Raw genomic sequence first — 13777 nt, 5'->3', positions numbered from 1 at the left:
AACATGAGGTCTCCCATCCAATTTGAAACCGTACCAGACCCTGCTTTGCTTTGCAAATGTGCTAGCAGTTTCATTGCTGCATTTACATATTCAGAGTGTGCTTTTTATGAGAGCCCATTTCTGTTTTACATTTTGCTTGCTTTTTTCCTGGCCACGTGTTGGAAGCCCTTTGTGGGGGAAATCTGGGCGCCCTTTTCGATGATGCTCTACATCTGTATTGCCACTTCAGCCTGGGCAATTAGTATACTTGAGAGAGATGTGAAGCTTTATACTGAAGTGTATGCAACAGCTTTTTGGCCGTGGTAGGAAAGCCTGGGAACCAGAATTCACTAGATGCTTGTGCTGTAGTGATCAGACACCCCACCCCATCTGAACCTAGCTGTGCATTAGGGTTTATTCGCCACCCACCTGTTTCTACCTGCAAGGAACTCTTTCTACCTTGTCTGTTAAGGAACCCCTGTGAAATGCAGAGGATCATGGGACCTATTATTTCACCGGAACAGGTCTGTTTCTGGGTGTGAGTGGGTTCTCAGGTGGGCCTCCCACCTTGGTGCCCCTTTCCTTACCTGGTAATGGCAGGTAGGAAGCAACAGCTGTCATGTTCCAAGGGCTGCAATGATGGCAGCCCTCCACGGTGAACCTTTCTGAAGGGGGTACTCAACTAAGTTTTATGCAAAGTGGAACCATTGAAATTAATGGCCATGGCTACATTAAGTCCATTAATTTCAAGGGGTTTACGCTGAGTAAAACTGAGTTGAATGCCACTCTATATACACCAGCACTGCTGATACCACTTTGTCCACTTGGCTTTCTAAAGCCAATCTGTTTATCTGGTAGGTGGGTGGTTCTTTGCTAGAGAGAGCACTGAGAAAAATTGCTCAGAGCATTTTATTGTTTCAAATAGTGATGCATTTAGAAGTACATACCTCCTCAAGGTTAGCGGTGGCTTGGAAGCTACATAAAGATGGTAGAAATCCAAAATATACACTGTGGAGTATTTTTCTTTGGACTACACTGTTTATATAAATTGAGTGCATCTATTTAAATAGAGTTTTCTTGTTTAAATCAAAAGTTCTCAGGTACATTCTTCACCCCCATGTTATTTTATTTATTAAATCTATATACCGCTGCTTCATCCAAGGGTGTTTTACAATTGCTGTTGCTGATACTGCAACTGATGCCACTGATAAATTGGGTAGAGGGCTGGTGGGCCACTCTAGAAATTCTTGAAGGCCATTTCCCCACCCCCTGATGTAGGGTGCAGAATTTAAACCAATCTGAGACCAAACTGGCATAATTAGCACTAGTTAAGTCAGAACTACTCACCCACTTCTCTGTTCATTTTTGTTTCTCAGAATTCTGGTTAGAATAGTTGCTCACTGTCAGTAAATATTTGAATTGAATTACCCTATAGTCCAGGCATAGGCAAACTCAGCCCTCCAGATGTTTTGAGACTACATTTCCCATCATCCCTGACCACAGGTCCTGTTAGCTAGGGATGATGGGAGTTGTAGTCCCAAAACATCTGGAGGGCCGAGTTTGCCTATGCCTGCTTTAGTCAGTATTGTGATGACATCACCCTTTCTGTATGATATGTGATTGGTTCTACCATGTGATTTTTTTTAAAAAAAATATTTACTCATCCTCAGTGATTTCCTGTTTGCAGGCTTCCCATTGGCATGTGATTCACCCCTGTCAGAACAGGATATGTCAGTGTAATAACATAATGACATCCATCTGGTATCTAGTACCTGAGTGACTTGTACACCCCATGATAAACATAGAACCTAATGAGAACTGTTGCCTAAAAATGACACCAAGAGGTATCAATTCAAACATTGACAATTTCAGAAGGTTTGACAAAGGTTTCAGCCCACCCACCCACCATCTGCAAAAAGAGCAAGCCTTAAGAAGGAAAACCTCTGAAAATCCTGAATTCTGAAAATTCAGTACCATAGCTAGGATAACTGCCTAATTCCCTAAAATGGCAAAATACTACAATATGTGGGTTACAATTTTAATACAGATTACTAATTGTAAGCACAGTAGTGGTAGTAATTCCAGGCCAATTAATCCAGAATGAAATGTCATGATCATGTATATGTCATGTACTTGGTCTAGGATTAAGATTTTTATTTCTTCCAGCCTAACATCCTCTCTATTTAAGAAGGTCTCCCCTCCATCTTCCTTTCCACATATGCAGTACCTGACTGTTTTTATATAAATGTCACAGCCGAGGTGGGCTTTGGCTATCTCATAAACTCTGAATAAAATTCTTTTTGTGCTGCTTCAGCATTCTTGCGTTTGAGCCAGAGAGCTGTTTAGTTTAGAGAAAGGAAGTTATGTGAAAATATAAAATCAAGGCGAGCGAATAAGGTAGATTACCAGTGAAAGCAGTGTTTCTTAACCTTTTATTGGCTCACAGGAACCTTTGAAAATCTGATGAAAGCTATGGACCCCAGACCCCCCCCCATACAATTTTCAAAGCAATGGGAAGGAAATAGAATACATCTGTCTATCTGTCGGTCTATCTATATCTCAAGGTTAAAGGCAACTGAACATGAGATACTAACCTTTTGCTGGGTGAATGATCTGGAGATGTGAGGATAAAACTACATTGGCAACTCAAGTACCTTGCCAAGTAAGGAGTTGTGATAAAAGTCAGCACAATCAATTGGTTAGGGCATTGACCCAATGTCTAGAAGTGTCATCTTGTATAAGTTATTTTCCCTAAGCATCAGTTGTGCTCATCTGTAAAATGGGAATTGAGGTGTTCTTCTTCATGGGCTTGTTATGAAAAGCAAATAAAAAAATAATGCTATATTTTTATCCTACTTTTCATTTTTTTTATAACATATTTATTAAGATTTTCAGAATATTACAAGACAAAAAAAGAAAAAAAGAAAAAAGAAAAATGCAAAATAAAAACAGTTAAAAACAATTCCTTCCTTCCGTTACTTAGCCTTCATTTGCTTATTTCCAGGACCTCCTCACACCTCCCTTTTTTGTATTCCAATTCAGTTATTAGTTCAACAAATCCCTCCCCTCTTTATGTATCCTAATCATTAATCATAAAGTATTTGTAATTTTAGATTTTTACCTATTAATAAACCATTTTTTTTTCATATTCCCTTATAACATTTCAGCTAAAGACCACTTAGTTTCTATCCGACATCATTCTAACATTCATTAATTTTGCAATATTTCTGTAAATAGTCTTTAAACTTTTTCCAATCTTCTTCCATCGACTCTTCTCCCTGGTCTCGGATTCTGCCAGTCATTTCCGCCAATTCCATATAGTCCATCACCTTCATCTGCCATTCTTCCAAGGTGGGTAGATCTTGTGTCTTCCAATACTTTGCAATGAGAATTCTTGCTGCTGTAGTAGCATACATAAAAAAAGTTCTGTCCTTCTTTGGCACCAATTGGCCGACTATGCCCAGGAGAAAGGCCTCTGGTTTCTTCAAGAAGGTATATTTAAATACCTTTTTCAATTCGTTATATATCATCTCCCAGAAAGCCTTGATCCTTGGGCACGTCCACCAAAGGTGAAAGAATGTACCTTCATTTTCTTTACATTTCCAACAGTTATTATCGGGCAAATGGTAGATTTTTTCAAGCTTGACTGGTGTCATGTACCACCTGTATATCATTTTCATAATATTTTCATAATATTCTCTCTTAAGGCATTACATGCCGTAAATTTCATACCTGTGGTCCACAACTATTCCCAGTCAGCAAACATAATATTATGTCCAAGATCTTGTGCCCATTTAATCATAGCAGATTTCACCATTTCATCCTGAGTATTCCATTTCAACAGCAAGTTATAGATTTTTGACAAAATCTTAGTTTTGGGTTCTAACAGTTCTGTTTCCAATTTTGATTTTTCCACCTGGAAACCAATTTTCTTATCCAAATTGTATGCCTCCATTATCTGATAATAATGAAGCCAGTCTCGCACTTTGTCTTTTAATTTCTCAAAACTCTGCAATTTCAGTCTATCTCCGTCTTGTTCCAAAATTTCCCAATATTTCGGCCATTTGACCTCCATATTGAGCCTTTTCTGAGTCTTTGCTTCCATCGGTGACAACCACCTTGGGGTTTTGTTTTCAAGTAAGTCCTTATATCTTATCCAGACATTTAACAATGCTTTTTATCCTACTTTTCAGACAATGACAGCCTCTCAAAATGACTCTCATCAATTGAAAGAGAGAAGGGTACTGCCACAAGGGTTATATAAAGAGACACAAAGGAAGAGAAGAGGTAGAGGAGAGTGGTCAGTCCTTCAAGGGCAGAACAAAATGGTGAGTTACGTGGGAGTTAATGTCCAGTTGCATCCAGGCTCAATTTCCCTCGTGATGTTCTTGCTTGAAGAGCAGTTGGTGGCTTTAATAGCAGTTGGTGCTGTTCCAGAGGTGTTCAACTGGCAGTTGGAGTCAAGTGTTCTTGGAATCAAGACAGCTCCTCCCAATGAATGGGGCCAGGTTGATCTCTCATTTGCCATGATATTTGTAAGCCGGATGGCAGGAGGAGACTTCCAAGGATTCCTTGGCTCAAGGCAAAGGTCAGAGTATGCTATCTTCAAAGCTGCTTCTTCTTCTTCTTCTTCTTCTTCTTCTTCTTCTTCTTCTTCTTCTTCTTCTCTACAGAAGTCTGTGTCACCAACAAATAAACCACTTGAAAGTTCACAGTAGGTAGAATCTGCCTGCGATTCTACAATGGCTCCCAGGTGACCTTTAGAGAGGGGTCAGAAGCCACTTGCTCGGTGGGGTGAAGCCACATCAATAATCTCCAGGCAGCAACATCACTAGCACTTAGGAGAGGGGTGAGACAGCAGCAACAATGGAGCTGTGTGGGCCCCCCATTGGGAGCACTGGATTGGGACTACCAGTCTGCCCATGCAACCCCAACTTGGCCACCATCTTCCCCTTTCCTCTCCCAGTAAGTGGCAGTGACACTGCTGCTGAGTGGCTACTGCTATGGCTGTGCCCCATTGGGCAAGCTGTCCCTGCTGAGGGTCACCAATACATTGGGTTGAATCCAGACTAATTTAGTTGCACTGAGATTCCATGGATTTCAAAGCACAAGTCATAACTAGGTTGTCCTGTTGCATCTAACTTAGTCTAGAGCTGGCCCATTGACTTTTGGATGACCTGGAGAATATATTGGCTAGGTAGCTATTTTGTGTCTTGGAGATGCTAACCCCCCACCCCTATGCTTGAAGATCCTGTAACATAAATCTTCTCCAATGACATTTACAAGCTTTACTATCTAAGGCTGCCTAGTGGCTTCTTGCTTGATAAGAGCGAGCTGACACACATACCTTCAGTTGCTATGTTACATCAACTTTCACTTGAGACAGCTGCACTTGGCTATGCAACTATGCTGTGTCCAGCTTGAAGGCTGTGTTGTTCACCTATATGCAAAAGATCTGCTTAATAATAATAATACTAGTAATTCATTACAAAAGCACAATGAGTTTAGAGGATTTATACAGGCTTCTCTAACATTTGACATAAATAGACATAAATAAATAGACATAAATAGGGCACCTGTACACTATTTCCTGAATTCAAGAGGTAATTCTTGTATATTTACAGAGTCCCAAGAGCTTAGCCTTCTGTCTGTGAAAGTGGTATATAAACAGCTGGTCCGACGAAACTTCATGTGCTATGCAGTGATAGCAACCACGCAAAGAGTAATACATTCTGAACTTTTGCTCTAGAAAACAACAATTCTGCTCTTATTTGAAGAAAGGGGAATTATAAGGCAAAGGCCTAGACACCAAGTTTACCAAATGCTGAGTGACAACATTAAAACAGCAGGTAACAAGAGACCTTTAAGTCAAAGATTTGGCTGGCTATTTCAAATCAATATGTGAGCTTCATCTTTCATCCCTTCTACAGATCCCTAGGCTTGTGCAGGTCTCTTTTCTGCCCCCACTCTCTTTCAGCTTTCCTTCTTTCCTCTGAAATTATTTTCCAGTTGTGTGCTTAGTTAATTTCAGACTCTGCATTTAATAGTCTTGGAGGGACGCCCCCTCCTGCTGTGTGGTAGGTCAGTCCTGCCATGTTTGGTGGCCCCATCCTATTCATTCTACCCTAACCAATTGCCCTGACAGCAGCTCTGTAGATCTTCCTTTTGATTTTTGAATCTAGACTGCTGCAATTTTGCAGACCACTCTCTTTCCCTAGATACCTCTGCTTCTTCTGTTGATTCTTCCTGCCTTGCTTTTCTGTAGGATCAAGCTGTCCAGACAATGATAGCTGGATACACTTCTGCCTACTTTTCCAACCTGTGACATTAGGATAGCTCATTCAATCCCTATCAGAGGCTTCCCTACTGTAACCACCACAACTAACATAAAAGCATTCTGTTGAATTCATCTCAGACAAGCATGTACCATAAAAAAAAATCAAAGGGAGAGGGGTGGGGCAAGAAGGGAAGATGTTTCTTTCTTTTACCTTCTCTCTTTACACCCCTCCAATTCCTGTCAATGGGAACAACCCATGGAGCTCCCCTGTTCAAGGAAGTCATCACCAGTCTCAAGCAGAGAGGTTGTTGTGAGTCTCCCCAAATTCCACTCCACTCAATGGAGTTGATGTGCAAGAGGAGCCAACAGGGACTTTACTGCCCACAAGCAAACTGGAACAAGGTGTAAGGAAATAGGCATGCATGTATGTTTGCAAATAAAAAGAAGAAAATACTCCACCAGTGGGTGTCTTCATGCTGCCAGTGAGCATTAGAAGCATCTACAGAAGTCTAGTGTTCCAAACATGGGAAGTAATAGTATTGCTCTATTCTGCCCTGGTCAGACCACACTTGAAGTACTGTGTCCAGTTCTGGCTTCCATGATTTAAGAAGGAAGCTGGAACATGTGCAGAGGAGGGTGACCAAGATGCTCAAGGATCTGCAAACCAAACCCTATGAGGAACGGTTGAAGGAGCTGGGTATGTTTAGCCTGGAAAATAGGTGACTGAGGAGATATCTGAAGTATCTGAAGGGTGTCATATAAGAGATGGAGCAAGCTTGTTTTCTTCTCTAGATAGTAGGGACCAGACCCATGGCTTTGCATTACAAAATAGGAGATTAAACACCAGGAAGAACTTTCTGACAGTAAAAGCTGTTGACAGTGGTATGGACTCCTTCAAGAAGTAGTATTCTAGGAAAAATCCATTTTAGAAATGCGTAATTTGAGAGAAATTTTGTTTAGAAATGTATATTTGTCAGCAAATGTAAATATAAATTTTCATGAGCTTTTGGTTTTTTTAAAGAAAATAACAGATTAAAGCAGAAATGGAATAGGACAGAATTACAAATGAACACCCGTGAACCTGACAGAGAGTGATCCACTCATTCCGATGCTGAACTGCTCTGACAATTAACACAAAGCGTTTTTGGTGGTGTAAACTGACTGTTGAGTTTTGCCAAGGAAGCTTTTGCCAAAAAGAAAAAAGAAAGACCTTGACCAGAATAATCATTTAGAGAATTTTGCCCTTTTCTGTTACCTTGAATCATGATCAGTAAATGTCCACCTCTTAAAACAAACAAGTTGTTTGATTTACATCATTCTCACTGACGTTGGGAAAAAGATATGCGAGAAGCTTGGAAACCTTCCATTATGGGGGATAGTTCTATCAGCAGCTACCAGCTATGATAGTTAAATGGAACCTCCAAGTCCAGCAGCAATATATGCGTATGAATGCTGAGTTGGGGGAACAAAGAACAGAGGGGAAATTCTTTCCACAATGTCTTATGTTGCCTATGCAAAAAGTCACACACAAAAATATTTCACCAAGGGCAACTGTAATACAAAGGGTAGTGATGTGATAGCAAAATGCAATACAGTGGTACCTCTGGTTATGTACTTAGTTCGTTCCGGAGGTCCGTTCTTAACCTGAAACTGTTCTTAACCTGAAGCACAACTTTAGCTAATGAGGCCTCCTGCTGCCGCCGCGCCGCCACTGCACGATTTCTGTTCTCATCCTGAAGCAAAGTTAGCGGAGTCTGTAACCTGAAGCGTATGTAACCTGAAGCATATGTAACCCGAGGTACCACTGTATTTTTGTGTGAATTTGCATTTTGTTATTATATCACTGCTCTGTGTATTGTGTTGCCTATGGCAGATATTTTGGTCAGTTTATGGGTGGAAATAGCTGCACTTAGCAGTTTTCTTTTGCTGAAAATGGAGCAGAGGTTTTTAGGTCACATTCATGTCATACATGTAGAGCACATAGCTTCACCTAAGAATCCTGGGAACTATAGTTTGTTAAGGGTGCTGGGAATTGCAACTCTGTAAGGGCAAACTACAGCTCCCAGGATTCTCTGGGGTAATCCATGTGGATGTATGATGTGGATTTGACTGTAGATGGAAGTTAGATTATAACCGAGACTTGCAACAAAATGTTGTATTCTTGCCTTCTAAGAGAAATGTTCCTATTCAGGATACTAGCTAGCCAGCTAAGTCCTCCTCCGGGGTAGTATAAACTATAAGGGGATCCAAAACATCCATTTGCTTCTCGTCCCCGACTTTCTGTGGCTACTCAGTATGCTTGGTATTCATCAGGCTGTTTTTTAATGGCTCTTTTAGGTTTTATTTTGAAAAGCCTTTTTTTATACTACTCAGTTCTCTCGAGTATGACGATACCTTCCTTAGAGGCACTGGAATTGTTCCAGTCTAAATGCTACGATGCGGTTAAGGTGTCACTCCACCTAAGACGGGCATAGAGGAATCCGATACAAGTTGGCCAAGGATGTGACTCTCAGCCGATGAAAATCTGAAGTCAGAAAGCTAATGTTAAGGTCATGTAGCCTTTTGAATTAATGGTTCTCTTGATGTTCCAGAGAGACTGCCTTCCCTTAGCATCCTGCTTGACCTTTTGCTCTAATCCAGCAGGACTCTTACATTCTGATGATCCAAAAAATAGTTATCTTTTCTAAAAAGCAAGGGGGAAAAAAGAGTAGATGTCTTACAAAACTATTTTGATGATATCTGAATAATTCAAAGAAGCCTGAGCATCTTGTTAGACTATTAACATCTCCATGGCCTTTTGGTGGCCTGAGTTCAACTGGTTGGCAGTTTTGTTATGCATTTAGCTGTTTCAAATGGGATTTTAACAGAATTTTACCATCGTCTATTATGCTTTAAAATCTATTATTACACATCTTAGACCTTAGAGGCTGAACGGGGCTATGATTAGTTGCATATAAATTATTGTAATAGAAACCCCGAGGAGCTAACAATAGTATTTCACGGAGAGCAGGAAAATGCCAGTAAACAGCAAAAGGTCACCATTTGCTTAAAAAGCAATCTCGTCTCTATCTTCCCACCGCAGAATGGAAAACACACCGATGGCAGGAGGGTTAACGCAGTGTGCTTGAACTGCCAAGGCCAGACTTTGGCTTAATTAATATTAATTAGCTGCCTTGCAAGTTTTCCTCCTGACAGCTTTGGGCTGCTCTTCCATTTCTTTCTGCAAGTTTGAGAGAGGGAAAAAACCCCTTAAAAAACTTTTTAATCCGTTAGTGCTGAATCACCATGTCTGTTGGCAGGAAGTAAACATGACCCCAGACAGAGCCAGGTGGTGGCGTGTACTCCAGCGACCAGGGAGAGTAAGCAGCGATACAGATAATGTGTAAACGTGTGTTGCCTTTTATCGGAAGGGATCAGTTCCCAAAAGGCGCTGGAATGACATAGATATCGCCGGTGTAGTTGTTACTTTTCACCATGACATCATAGATTTAAAAATAAACCCCGAGGCACAAATCCCCAGCACTACATCAAGGGGAACACACCACCGTGGGAATGAGAAGCAAGAAACATGGGACACCGTGCCATAATCGGATCAGTTTTGTAAAATACTGAACTGTTTCCAGGTATTTAAGTGGCAGCTGTCAGGAGTTATCCTCTTTCCCCTTTTGGGGAGCCTTTTAATACCATCCAAGTGGCTCATCCTTGTTTGTACGCCTTTGCCCTGCCAATCTCCTGTTCCATCTCTCTCTCCCCCCCCCATTGGACACCTGTTGATAGGTGACACAAGCTATTATTATTGTGGCGATTAACGGAAAGCGATCGGAGCATGAAAGAGAACCCAATCCCTCTCAGGAAGGGCCAGCACTTTCATTTCAAGTTGTTTTTGAGGAAGTGCTAAAGGCGTTCAGTTGGCTGGACTGGACAGGGTATTTTCCCTTCAGTTTTGAATTTTGTCTTTTCCACCTGGCCACTGCACACGCATTGCTTTCTTGACCGGATTGCCATGCTGCAGCAAATTTTGCGGGATATGTACATCGATCCGGAGCTACTGGCTGAACTGAATGAAGAACAGAAGCATGTCCTCTTCTACAAGATGAGGGAAGAGCAGGTCAGGCGATGGAGGGAGAGAGAGGAAGACACGCAGGAGGGAGAGGCGGCTGTGCTGCAAAGGACAGCGAGACTCAAGCAGAGTAAGATTTGACAGCTTTTCTGATCACCAGTCATTTCTGTGGGGAGTTGAATGTCTCAATGTCTGTGTATTCCTCATATTGTCTGCTCTGGCAGTTGCCCTGTGAAGGAAATCTCAAGAAGATGGAAACTGAGACCTCACCCAGGCAACTGCCAGGTGTATTGGTCTTGAACCTAAGCATTCCAAGTTCAGGCCTAGAACTCTGCCCAATGAGTCACAATGGCTCCAGTGCAGAATACGGTAGTTGCAGTTCAGTCGCATTGAAATGAAGGGGGATTAAGTCAGCTCTGAATTTTTTCTCCTCTATGGATTAAGCACGACTCTTTGTTTCCCTTTATGCGTGGGGATTTGTGCCTTTCGACTTGCACACCTAATCCATAGACTCATTGTTTCTGTATAATGCTTAACAGTGTGTAAAACTAGCAGACCAGAAATGTAGGGCCTACTGGCACCACCAGTCCCCCTACTGGGGTGTGAATGGGCTAGAGTGGGGTGGTGAGCAATACCCTCCCTCTCTAAATTGTCCTCTGAATGCCTCATGAGGACATGATTATACATTAATTCAGGCATAGGCAAACTCAGCCCTTCAGATGTTTTAGGACTACCATCATCCCTAGCTAACAGGACCAGTGGTCAGAGATGATGGGAATTGTAGTCTCAAAACATCTTGAGGGCCAAGTTTGCCTATGCCTGCATTATTTCACGACACACCCTCCAAGTGTCCCTATTTTCCAGGGACAGTCCTGGATTTACAGAAGCTGTCCCAGTTTCTGATTTGATGCTGAATGTCCCACTTTTCCTTAGGGCATCCCTATTTTCCTTGGAGAAATGTTGGGCAGTATGGAGTTATTCGGCCCCTGAGTCAAGGAGATACAAGCTTTTGAAGACATCTGAGGGCAGCCCTGTATGGGGAAGTTTTTTTTTAAAATATATATAAAAAAACATGTTTAATGCTTCTATATAAGTTGGAAGCCTCCCAGAGTAGCTGGGGCAACCCAGTCAGATGAGTGGCATATAAATAAAAAAATTATTATTATGGAATAGGACGTCCCTGTTGTCATTGGAGAAATGTTGTAGGGTATGTCACGGTGGCTGTGGAAACCCACCCAGATGGGCGGGGCATTACTAATAATAATAATTGCAAATGGAACCCATCCCAGAAAAGCCAGTACCTCAGCAGAGAAATGGCACCCTGGGATGTCTTTCTTAGCTATTTACTTTACTGTTTATATTCTTTGAATGTGTTCCATTTTCATTTCGTATTTATTTTTGTACCTGTTTTGTTTTTGTTTGCATGTAGGTATGTGTGTGTTTTTCTTTTCTTTTTCTTTTCTTGTCTTTATTTTTGCCAGATGTATGTACCTTTGTTTTGTATTTGCATAATAAATCAATAACAACAACTGTATAGTTTTTCCTGTAAACAAAGCAAAGACTATGAGATAATTGTGTGCTATAGTCATCTAGGGTCAGAAGCATAGACACACGTCAGTCAGAGGTGTTTTGCGGGCACAGCATATGAAGTGCCCAAAATGGCCCATTCACACTGGGACTGAAAGACTTTATAATCTCTGATTCGCTTGTCTAAGTCCCACTGTTTTTAAATATAGTGTGAAGGGTATCTCTTCGGGAGACCTTCAAGAGCATTCTTGCATTCTTGCAGTTCCCTCCCATGTGCAAATAAAAGCCTGTTCAGTTTGATTGATCTGTCATTTGTTGGGAGTAGGGGCTTCAGAATGCAGCTCAGCTCTGTGCGCCAAAACAACATTAAGAGGATGAAGATTGTCTTGTGCAGAAGATGAACATAATGCACACTAACACCGAAAAATGTAACTGCAACATTTTTATATAGTAATTTGTCACAGTGTTGACAGCTGCATTTCCATATATAAATTATACATTAAACCTATTCTGCTTTTTAGTGCACAGAATTGTTTTCCGGGTAATTAATTTTCTGGTTTACAAAGAATGATGAAAAAGAGGAGAAAACGATCACAGGAAACTTTATACTGTCTTTCTATCTCTGCATGCACGCGTCTCACCTATGCTCAATGTTTTATGACACTTTGCTCCTTCCAAATGACTTGCCCGTGTCTTTAGCTGCAGTTTTTGTGTGTGTGTGTGGTGGAATTGGGGCAGAGTGACTGGCGAAAGTTGTTTCCATCCTTCATAAAAGAGAAGGACAATGTTTTTCACCTTAAATGGGAACAAAGGCAGCCTGATCAATTCTGAACTGAGTTGGAGTACAATGGAGACCAAGGTTATGCCAGTAGGCTAAGCTGAAAAACTTACATGGGTGACTTTGAACTGGCACTGCAGCTTGCATGGTGAGAAGGAGTCTCACAGCCCTGTGTTCCACAGAAAGCCCTATGCCAGCCAGTGTGCTGTAGTGGTTAGAGTGTTGGGATTCAGAGTGGGGAGACTGAGACCCTGGCTCAAGCTGTGTAACTCTCACTTGGTGACTAACTTGCCTTTGTTGTGAGGGTGAAAAGGGGGCTGGAGAGAACTTTGTACACCCCTCAAGGATGAGCTGTGGAAATATAAAGATAATTAAAAATACCTCAAATTATCTAGAGTTTTAGGAATGTCACAGGGCTGGTGCACGTTTTTCAATGTTTTCTGGCCGCAGCTTGAGCTATTGTAGCTTAAACACCCCAGACACAACTTTCGGCTCATGCACACTCCTGTTTGCCCCATGCCTAGAAAGCATGGGTTCAAATGGCTTTGCCGATTCCCTCCGGAAAACCCGCTCCTTGGCACTAAATCAGAACAAGCGTCAAGCTGCAGAGAACCTGATTGCCATTTGTTCCGATTCAGCGCTAAAGATCTGGTTTCCACGAGCGAAAGCAGCAGGGCAAACGGAGGTGTCGCTAAGCCCTTTGATTCTCACTTGCCTCCTAGGGCTTCTCTATGTCTAGAGTCATACAATCCTAGAATTGTAGAGTTGGAAGGGACCACAAGGGTCATCTAGTCCACCCCTTGCAATGCACAACGTGGATTGGCCCAAGGTGGGGCTCGAACCCACAACCCTGAGATTAAGTCTCAGGCTCTACCGATGGAGCTATCCAGCACCTGGCATCCAGATTTCAACCCATTTCAGATACACGTATTTGCCTTGCTCCCGGTCTTGGAACCCTGTGATTGTGCTAGGGATCTCTAATAAGGCTGAGAATGAGTTTTTGTCCCAGGTGAGTCTTGAACCAGGAGCTTCCATAGCTTGCTTTCTTAAAGCATCATTCGATGCTTCTTTAGCGAGAAGTAGGACCCACAATGCTTAGGTGGATATATATTTCCAACTGAGTGTGCTAGGGATTGCAACCCTAGCCTGTACATTA

General features: G+C 41.8%; 1 protein-coding gene and 2 long non-coding RNA genes across 6 annotated transcripts in view; 1 reads left to right on the top strand and 2 right to left on the bottom strand.

Moving 5' to 3' along the window:
- Positions 1-2394: 2394 nt before the first annotated feature.
- Positions 2395-4305, bottom strand: LOC308476983. Its single transcript, XR_013986311.1, has 2 exons — positions 4149-4305; positions 2395-2818 (listed from the first exon to the last, which is right to left on the bottom strand). It is a non-coding gene; the product is annotated as an uncharacterized lncRNA (long non-coding RNA).
- Positions 4306-4442: 137 nt separating this feature from the next.
- SH2D4B (SH2 domain containing 4B) overlaps positions 4443-13777 on the top strand; it is a 92404-nt gene continuing 83069 nt past the window's right edge. For 2 of the 4 annotated variants that reach the window (XM_081005032.1, XM_081005038.1), the window contains exon 1: positions 8935-10446. In XM_081005032.1, coding sequence (XP_080861158.1) covers positions 10260-10446 — 187 coding nt within the window. In that variant the 5' untranslated portion in view covers positions 8935-10259. Of the gene's footprint in view, positions 4568-5603; positions 5829-8934; positions 10447-13777 lie in introns of those variants that run through there. The other 2 variants (XM_081005033.1, XM_081005036.1) reach the window with 2 other exon arrangements.
- On the bottom strand, positions 8562-9971 carry LOC308476993. Its single transcript, XR_013986323.1, has 2 exons — positions 9871-9971; positions 8562-8939 (listed from the first exon to the last, which is right to left on the bottom strand). It is a non-coding gene; the product is annotated as an uncharacterized lncRNA (long non-coding RNA).

The sequence above is a fragment of the Podarcis pityusensis genome (genome assembly GCF_964106645.2).
Source record: "Podarcis pityusensis genome assembly, chromosome: 5".
Lineage (NCBI taxonomy): Eukaryota > Metazoa > Chordata > Lepidosauria > Squamata > Lacertidae > Podarcis > Podarcis pityusensis.
This window is presented reverse-complemented; position numbering and strand designations above follow the sequence as displayed.